This window comes from Halyomorpha halys, unplaced genomic scaffold (assembly GCF_000696795.3).
Source record: "Halyomorpha halys isolate HHAL.00 unplaced genomic scaffold, Hhal_1.1 Scaffold281.1, whole genome shotgun sequence".
In the NCBI taxonomy this organism is placed as follows: Eukaryota; Metazoa; Arthropoda; class Insecta; order Hemiptera; family Pentatomidae; genus Halyomorpha; species Halyomorpha halys.
Window position 1 is genome coordinate 604,879 of NW_027108453.1, and position 10,939 is coordinate 615,817.

Genomic DNA, 10,939 nt, shown 5'->3' on the forward strand with positions numbered 1-10,939 from the left:
TAATAGGAAAGATTTTCACAGAAATACCTAATACAATAAGAAGATTATAGTGTGAAAACAATAATTAAAAAAAGAAAAGAAAAATCTTAGTGTATAAAATAAAAAAAATCTAATTAACAAAAAAATCTCTCAGTTTAAGTTTCAAAAATTCAAAGATAATAAAATAATACTATTTAAAATATAGCTAACAAAAATTACGAGATTTATTTAGGTAGAAATTAAGATATAGAAAATATTATATTACAAACAAAAAAAAAACTCAACAAATAATAGCTTATCAACATATTTTGCAATTAACAAAATATAAAAAAATAAAAATAATTATAAAACAACTGATATACCAAAAAAAAATTTAAACATTTAGGAAAATACTGAAGTATTAAACTTAAATTGGTTAATAATAAAAGAATAAAAAAATATAAAAAATCTTCAAAATAAATACAAATGTGAGTCAGTGGACTTTTCGGGGAACTGTTACCTTATTTTAAGATTCATAAAAATATTAAAACATCATTCAATTTATTTTGATAGCCTGGTTTTGAAAATTGAGTAAATTTATAAATTGCAGCCTCACACCGTCAAAGGATGAAATATATGTGTATAAATACTTTTCTCTCAGTGATATATAGGCTGGGAAAATTAAAATGCTATGAACTACATTATTAGGCTCATTCAAAGTACAGAGCTTACAGTGGTAATTAGGATCAAATCAAAATTCATTTTTTAAGATATAAAAATCAAATCCTGGATATTTTCCATTAGCTAGGCATACTTGGGCTATTCATCTTAATTTATTAATCTGGCTATTAAAACTAAGATAAAATTTACAGAAAAAATGAGGAACAAAAAATATTTTTATTGACAATATTGTAACAGCTGTCCACAACAAAATTAATATCTTTGCTAAATTACAATGATGGTACTCGTTAAGTAATTGGAGATTGTCAAATATGTTCTGTTCCTATTGAAACTACATAGTTCCTTAATTCTGTTATCTAGTTAAATGGAATGCTAAAGATACTCAATCTCAGCAGTGTGGAATAGTACAACTTGAATGAATGGTGTAATGACACCAACAAGAATGATTTCCACCAGTTTAACAACCACTTAAAGTCTTTAATGACTTTAATGTCATTCCATCTTAAATTGTACAAGGCTTATCCCAGTGTTGACCCTGACATACGTGTCATGCACATATTTAGGCGTGTTTGTAAATCCTAATAGCCCTATCTCTATATCATGAATTATATGAGTGGAGCTCCAAAGTTATAACAGATTAAGAATCACACCCACAAAGAAAGAATCGTACAGCTAGGTTTTAGTTTTCCAATCATCACTCTTGCAGCATATTAACAAAGCAGAAACCTGCTTAGGCAGAGCTGTTCCGAGCAAAGGGATGTTTGCTTGTTTCAAGAAATTTACTCGATGAAAAGAATAAAACATCAAAATAAGTGAACTGACTGCATTATTCAAATTATTGTGATTTAAACCTCAGTAATTTGAAATTTGAGGAATATCTACCCTTTGCAAAAATCATCGAAAATATTTTATTGATATTTACAGTAAGCCATTTTTTTTAGTGTAAAATCCAAATCTATTGAACATAGAAGTCATCTCAAATGTTAGTAGAAAAAGAAATATGCTTTATTTAACAATGTAGCATGCTGCTCAAATACATTGTGCTATCATATTACACACCATACTAATCAATTATGTAAGGTGTAATATAACCAACATAAACAAATTAACAAAGAATCCTTCCATCGAGTTTACTCACAAACTTGTGAACAATAAATAGGATTTAAAATGTTGATACATTAAATAATCTTGGTGCAATTTTTGGTAAGTTTAAATCAAATTACTTCAGAACGAAGCGATAATAATGTTAATAAAAACATGTTTAATAATTCCCCAGAACTAAGAACAACTTATTTGCATTAAATTTTCTGAATCCAAATTAATAAATACTACTTAAGTAATTATTATATAAGATGGTTAAGTTCATCCTTTTAAAATCGCAAGCTTATTTACATCCTTAATTTTCTCTTGGCAAGTCTTAAATGGTTGATGAATTAATTTGTACAACTTTATTAGCGTTTCCCAAAAGACACTTCCATTTCTCAGTTTTATACCAAGTAGAGAAGACTCTATCACTATACTATTTCCTAACATTCTTCCACAAGTTATTCGAGCTTACGATCCATCACATAGCAAGTAAACACTTTTGATCAATCCCATGGCTTTCTTTAAGTTTAATTGTACATCTCAGAAAAGTTATTTTCCAAGACTTTTATTTAGTCAGTAAATACTTAAATTAAACTAAGACTTATTTTAACCGAGGGAGAGAAAAAACAAATTTATATTATATTTATTAATATGTTAGTAGATGTTTCCAGGTTATGTTCCCATTTGCAAAATACACCTAATGTATTATATTTTTATAACTGTAGAATAGTTTTAATGAATTTCACATGGTTTTATACTCACTAATATAAAAATGAAGCAAACATTCTACTAAATGAAGAAAGAAGATGAAAATCTACAGTATTTGAATCATTGAAGTAAATATAAATATAAAATATGACATTAAACAAACATTTAAAGATAATAAATTTTATTCATTTTAAATAATTAATTAATTTTAAAAGGTCAGAATTAGTCACTCATTCTATTTTATGTAACTGATTTTTCAAAACCAGTATCAGGCCTTGTAGAAAACCCATTGAAACTAAAAACTACTAACAATAGCCAACACAACATAAAGTGGGCTGAGGAATCATAGCATTGCCAACTCTCGCTCCACAACCTAGCTCACCATTCACTGAAGAAATCCTTCATCTTTCATTTCAGTTTGTCTTTGTACTTTAAAGACTGCTCAGACCAAGCAATTTTTAGTATTTTAATGCCAAAAGCATTCTAAAATAAACTTTAATAATCAATAAAATTTGAATAATGAACTATGAATTGATTTTCATAGTTGGTAATTTTGTATAATGCAACTTCGTTTTTGAAAAAGTAGAAAAATTTGTTCATTAGTAAATTGGCTAACTTCAAGATTTGGTAAATTAATTATGTTAAAGAATTTAGTACAAAAGTAGAGATTTAGCTAGGTGCATTATCATTAAATTGTTTAGTTATTTATAAGTATAATTAATAAGTGAATTAATCCTTTCATTAGTTTTTCAAAATCATTAGTAAGTCCTATTAACTAATAATAATCCTTAAGTAAAAAAGATTATCATTAATGATGCTACAAAGTTAAATAAAAATAGAAAAACCAAAAACATCAATTTTTATAAATTAACATAAAGAAAACTATGAAAAGTTAATGAGGTGTAGATAGTTGACCGTAGATTAATGATTGGAGAAGTTTGTCGGGGAGTGCGGTCACCAAAGAACAACATAAATAAACAAAACCATATTCATTTATTTTATGCCGACGTTTCGACCTGAGTTTCAGTTCTTCATCAGGGCTATAGAACAAAAGAGATAACAACAACATTTAGAGTAACATACAATTGAAGGGGAATAGTATACAAACAAATTTATGATTTAATATAATTATGATTTAATTCAATATTTTGTATAATTCTAAATTTTTTTGTATACTATTCCTCTTCAATTGTATGTTACTCTAAATGTTGTTGTTATCTCTTTTGTTCTATAGCCCTGATGAAGACCTGAAACTCAGGTCGAAACGTCGGCATAAAATAAATAAATATGGTTTTGTTTATTTATGTTGTTCTTTGCTGACCGTACCCCCCGACAAACTTCTCCAATCTTTGAAAAGTTAATATTTTAACATAATTTCAAATTATCAATAGAATAAGTTTGATAAAAAAATAAAACATAAAAAATATTTTTTTTTATTGAAAATAATATATACAGATTCTATAGAATATTTACAATGGATATATACATGAAAAGTGTAAATTTTTATTCTCAACAAAAAAATTAAAAACAATGTGATAAATAAAAATTAGTTTCTAAAAATTAAACTAATCTATTTTTTCTTGATTTTTGGAGCAACTCGCTCTCTATTGCGATTTTTCACATTAGCAAACTCATAAAAGTTATTTCCAGTTTTTCTTGTTTTATTCATTCGTGCCAATCTTCTCCTTTCCTTGCTAGTCATATTTGTCATCAAACGTGCCTTTTCTTTTTCTTCCTTCTCCAACTCATCTTCACTAAATGAAATATCATCATCATCACTATCATCAGTGGCCTTTTTCTTTCTCTTCAGCTTGGGTTTTGTTTCTGGAACACTTGGAACTTGTTTATCTAACTCGGCATCCTCTGGGAATTCAGAGACAACCCTAATTTTAGTAAAGTCTTGAACTACATTGAAAGGCTCATTCTTTGATTTAGCAGCTTCAGTAGATGAAACAGTTGGTTCACTGGGCTCTTGTTCTTTTTTATTTAATTCATAATTCTCAGATCCAGGAGGAGCTGTATAATATGGTATTTTACCTCTTTGCCAATCATTCAATATCATTTTAGACACTGTAATTACATCTGGTTCTCCACCTTTAAGTAATTTTCCATATTTCTCAGCAACTTTAAGCAAGAAATCATCTGTGTCTTCCCAATCACCAATACCATAAGTTCTCTTGATGTATTCCGCCTTAACTTTTTCTAAAACAGCAGGAATATATTGATCTGGATCTGGAACAAGTTCAACTCGAACTATTCCTTTAAGGACTTTATCTGAGTCGGTATCAGTATCTCCTGAAGCATGAATAACACCAGGACAATCAATAAGGTAGATGCGTCTCATTAGAGTGACATATTGCCATACTTTTGTTTCCCCGGCAATAGGTGCTACATTACACACTTTCTTTGAACGGAGTGTATTGATTAATGAGCTTTTTCCAACATTAGGATATCCTACTAATCCTACACTTATCTGCTTCCTATCTGAATGTAACTTTCCAAACTGCCTTAGTATATTGATCAAAGCTCCTTTTCCAAAAGGATGAGTTAGGGAGGCATGAAAAGCAATGGTTGGATATTCAGTGCTTAAAATACTGATCCAGCGATGAGTTACCCAAATTGGAACAAGATCTACCTTATTCATAACAAATATTATATGTTTGTGAGGTTTTTCTTTCCTCAAAAACTCCTCGACTTTTCTAGATCTCGTACCCATTGGGTCTCTAGCATCCAGAACCATGAGAACAACATCAGAAGAATCTATAACCTTGTACAACTCATTCCAAATCCTCTTACTTTGCCCAGCAGACATTATCCAATCTCGCTGAGCAGTCTTTTCGCCTGTGTCTTCTTTTACTAAATCAAAATCTCCCTTATCTGTATAAGATTCTTCGCATGTTTTAACTTGTTCAGCAAAAGACAATTCATCTTTTATTTTCAAATTAGGCCTCTTACGAGTCTTTTTCTTTCCAAAGGTTGACTCAAAACTTTCAGTATCTACTAAATGAACTCTGTTAAATTTTGACTTTTCATTCAATAAGGTAATGGGTAATTTTGTTGGTTTCATAATAACATCATAAGGATTCTTCACAGCTTTTCCTATTTCTTCCTGAAATTTTTGAAGAGCATTTTGACTAATGACACGAGAATTATCAAACCACTTTCTATTGGGTTCTACCCTAGCCTGAGTTCCTGAAGAAACCCAACCCTGAAAAGGTGCAGGACAAATAACTTTACCTTGCCTATTTCTTTTGGCTTTGAAATTACGATACATTTGAAGACGTTTGATTGTTCCTTTCGTACGTGCTTTTGCCACTCCTTTTAAATTGTCCTTCGATCTATCAGGATTCATGCTATGGTTGGAATAATTAATGGTCTGCTTACGAGGAGCCTTAGTTCCTGAATGTGTTTTAGCCATTTTTAGTTTTTTAGGATTTGCCACTCAACAAAAAAATCAAACACAAAATCACTGTAAACAAAATAAGAAGATTAAAAAATTCAGCCTAAACTAACTTTATACCACTCACGTGTGGTAACTCTAACGTAACCTTACTCAAAGTTAAACGTAAACTCTAGCAAAGCACTGTATCTCACCAAAGAGGTTATTGACCATTTTTACAGTAAAGATAACTATTAAAGAAAAAAATGATTTCCATTTAACTAAGAAAGCCATGCGATAAAAAGTGGTATTGATATTAGCTTATATTAGATTTATTTGGAACATGCCATTTGTAATTAGTTGATTATATAAGTTTGCTAAATGCTGGCCCCCTCTCTATTAATTATAACATTTATTAGTCCATCAATTGTGAAGAATGATCAATGTTTTTCGGTATTTAGGCACAGAACTAACAATATAATAACATGACTAGTTATTAATTACAGTTTTTTAATTGAAGTTAAAAAAAAATTAATTGTATCATTTTTAATTATAAATGGATGTATTTTTTAATGTTAAGTAAGCCAAAAAAATATTATTATATAACCCTATAATATAGGCTAATAAAACTACGGTTTTAAAGTAAAATTTTTATTATCATAAAGTAACTTCATTCCTTGATCGCTATATCAGTTATTTTATTTATTTTTTTCGGTCTCCCTAAAGAAGTCCCTTAGAGATATCAGAAGAACTTCTTCTTTTATTAACATATCTCCCACAAAGAAAAAAACTGGAATAACTGTAATATAACTAACTCATTGGGTCAAAAATGTTTACTGACTAAATTAGAATTCAAATCATAAATGTAAAACGTGTGGGTTACCTTTTTGTTGAATCATGAAGAAAATATCGCGGAAAAAATATGAATAATGAAGAAATGAAAAATAGAACGGAAAACGTAAAATTGCCGACTTGATGATTTATAATTCATTAGTCTCAAGCTTTTCAGAAAAAAACTATGACGCATAGATCGTCATGTTTTGCCCGCTAAATTTTTTATGTTACACTGTTGATTGATTTGATTTTAAAAGTAAAAAACGTTGTGTTTAACTATTAAAAAAAAAATAGTACTGACTTAAATTTTTAAAAGTCAATGAGTTTTATGTATAATATAAGAGTTTTATGAAAAAATCCATACTTCAAAGCGATCAGTTTGTACTAATAATGCTTTCCCGCATTTTTGGAGGAGCGAAAGTTAATAATTACCAAAATCATGGCGGGTTCAATAAATGCCTCTGGTCTACTGAAACTTACAATTCAATACTTTCTGGCATATTAAGTCTTACAGAATATTATGAAATATCTCTGAAGTGTTTTTTAAAACTATATAGCAAGGATGTCCTCTACATGTACATTTAATTAAGGAGATTGGTTTAACCAATCACTAATCAAGTACTTTTAGGTTCATATCTCTATACTAGAGACTAATGGTGCTGTTTACAAATTAAATATATGATGAGTAATTAATAGAATGTTTTCTTCTTTTTAATGGCCTAATTGAGGTAATATTCTTACTATTACTATCTTAAAAAAATATTATTTTATTCTGTTTCCTTAAAGCCAACATCAATTTTAATATCATCGCTCTTAGCTTTTCATTATTTTTCATTTACTACTGACACTAAGTAGCTTTATGAAAAGCTTGTTGAAGTATAATAAAAAATATAACATATCGTAAAAGTAACATGGTGTTGAAGATGCTTGATTATCCTTTTCACTTTATTTGTTGATTAAATTTAAAACATTATTACTTTCAAACTTCTCAAACTTGAAATCTGTTATTATGCTTGGACACACATATGCATTTATGTATGGCAAATCTGAGACTACAATTCAAGAATACCGCTTTTATAAACATGATTTACAGTATATAATTTTTAAAAACAACATTTTATTCTTAAAGTTCGTTTTTATTTTACCTTTTATATTATTTCATTCAATCAAAAGATACATGATTCCCATCTTAGTTGTATTTTTTCTTTATAGTACTGAAAAAGTCTACAAAGTGGGCCGAAATGTCAACTAAATAATTCTACACTATTTTGTTTAATATTGGCTGCCACTCTGACCATCTTTACAACAAAACTTATCTCTAATTTACAAGGTAACTCTACTATTTTCATTTTATTAATCTTAGTTTTTAATACCCTATAAATTAAAATGTGTTATAAACACTGTTTTTCTAATTTATTAATCTTTTTTATTTTCATATTAATAATATACGCTAAAATTAAAATATATATATTGGCTTGTCATTATTAGAATGGTATTGTAAATATGTGATTTTAAATTGAATGTTCTAAAAGATTAATTAGAGTCTTTCTGCTTATATTTAAAATATTAGAACATTAAAAGTCAAATATCAAAATAATATATATGTAGTACTAAAAGCTTAACTTAAAACTCATCATTCTTTACTAATAATTGTTTCTATATTAAGTTTTTAATTTGAGATATATGATACTTGGTTGACTTAAGGAATTAACTAAAAATATATAAACTTTAATAACGTTTTCTATTTGTGACTGATACAAGAACTTTCTGAGGTGAAATTTTGAGATTTGTGCCAATAATTTGATAAGTGAGTGAATAAGAAGGCAAGGGTTAAAAGTGATTATTTTTCAAATTAGAACTTTGTTGCCATCAGAACGTGTCTTAACTAAATTGACTCTTCAGTATTGACAAAATTGTAAAAGGACTTGTTTAAAAAATAATCATTTTCACCTCTTTGTTTAATTTATACTCATATATTAGTGGTCCATCTGTCTCAATATTTTCTGTGGTTTTAATTACTGATATATTTTTGTTTGATTATATGAACGGAATCAGCCCAAATTGAATTGGTTCTCATAATAAGTGTGATTATGTCATGTTGTAAAAGTGAATCCTATGTTCTTTGCTTCCATCTATATAAATTGCTTTTATTATAAGTCAGAATTGAGGTTATCATTATTATCCATATATTTTATAACCATATAAGGAGATTGAGAAGTGATCTTAGAAATAAGTGGAATATACATTATGACTGTACAAATGAGGCACCCTAAAGACAGAGGAGTACTCTGAGATTACAATGAATATTAGATAAATATCATAAAAGTTATCATAAATAATGAGGAATTAATTATTGCAGTAAAATCATAAATATTAAAAAATAAAATCTATCTTCCAAAAATTAATTTAAATACTGTTATGAAATAGAATTTTAATACGTTAAGAAATTAATACCATTTAAATCTAATGAAATGTATAGACTGACTGAGCATGCGAATGACTGAATGTTAAAACTGTCATTGTCCATTAATTAGGGTTATATGAGTTATCTTCATTATCCTATTCTATTTGATGTATCTCATTTTTGGGTAGACAGGAATGTTCTCCGGTAGTTATTGGGCTATTAGAACAGTCTAAACTTAGCTGTTTCAGAGTGTTGCATGTTAAAAGGGCAGTACTCCAAAAATTGGTCCTTTTAACAAGCAGCGAACCGGTGCAAAGTGAAGAACAAGAAGCGAAAATCATCTAAACTTTGATACAGCCTTAATGAACAATTATATGAAGTAACCACTATATCAAATTTTTAAATTTTCTATCAAAATTCCATTTAAAATTTTTAAAATGAGCATATCTCTTCCACAGTGAGATGTTTCGATTTTTTTAAAACTTTAGCACTCTAAATTTGGCCACTTTCAAAATGGAAAGCAAACAAATTTCAATAAAAAACTTTGTTGCAGAATTCCTTCTCATATGAATGTTTCTCTAGGGCACATGAATTGATTAAATTAAAATCTGTACTGCTACAACCCATGGAGGGTCAAGGGGTTCAGTACTTTGTAAAGAAGTACTGTTACTAGACCAATGGCTGTGCAAGGAGGTGATTTGGCCAGAATCATGCTCAACCGCCAGATTTTTACCCAATAAAGGGTACCCAATTTAAGAGGCTAGGTGGACCTAAGGAGGACTCCAGAACCCACAGGAGTTGACTCACGGCTGCAGTGTAACAGAAAACAATTCCTTGGAGTTAGTAGCCAAGCGCTTTACCCCATGACTATCACAACCCCATGGATTGATTAAAAAAATCTAAATTTTCATTTTCAGTTATACTTAACAAAGCTGAAAAAGTATAGTAATGTTTTATTTTAGAAACTGAGCAAGTAAAAAAAAAACAAGTAAAGTAAAGCAGTCAAGATTTGAAAGTAGGAAAAAATAAAATTTATTTTACTTAAAAAATAATTTATATATTATTATTATTAAATTTCAAAGAATCTTAGGCAAGAAATGATGAAAACAGTAGTCACTATAGATGCATAGTGAGCAAAATCGCCACTTTAGGTAGACAAATTTCTGTAATCCCTGTAAAATTATTGGAGTCGTACAAAAATATTGTTTTATATATTTTCTTTCATTAAAAACTCTATTGAATCAGAATTGGAACATTTCTCAAAAAATACTGGACTAATTTGAACACAATGAGCAATGATACTCAGAACTCACCATTACCATCTGCCATTCTGTTTCAAAATGGTGCCCAATTATTGGTTTCATTCAAAATCTGATAACAAGCACTTAATGAGTCAAAAGATTGGAAAAAGTTTTTGGATGATTTTTAAACTAGGAAGTTTAAAAAAACAGACCCAGTATAAAACTGCTTCAGGGTTCTTCGGTGTAACTAAGTTTTTCATTATGAAATATGAGCATATATGAAATATATATTTAATTGGGTAGATTCAAGTAGTTAATGACAAAGTATTTAGTCTTAATCATCTCTGTAATGTTTATCTTTGTTGAAAAGAGAATTTTTGTTAGGTAGAAACAATAACCTGATTGTAATTTAAGGTAATAATGTATTAGCAGGACTTAGCTGTACTAATATAAACACAAAAAGGTTATTAATTTTATTATTTCTAAACATTGCAAGACATAAAATATTGATTTCTTTCATCTTTCTAGCTGATAATGAAAAGATCTTACACTTCGAAATGTCAAGCTTTAATTGACTTTTGTCTTGCTATTGGTGGAAATAGGTAATCTTTCCCACAGTGAGATGTTTCAATTTTTTCTTAAGTTTAA

General features: G+C 28.5%; 1 protein-coding gene across 1 annotated transcript; it reads right to left on the reverse strand.

Annotated features, from left to right (window-relative positions):
• Positions 1–3,850: 3,850 nt before the first annotated feature.
• Positions 3,851–5,991, reverse strand: Ns2 (nucleostemin 2). Its single transcript, XM_014420595.2, has one exon. The coding sequence runs from the start codon at positions 5,849–5,851 to the stop codon at positions 4,004–4,006; it is 1,848 nt and encodes a 615-aa protein (XP_014276081.1). The 5' UTR covers positions 5,852–5,991; the 3' UTR covers positions 3,851–4,003.
• Positions 5,992–10,939: the final 4,948 nt, after the last annotated feature.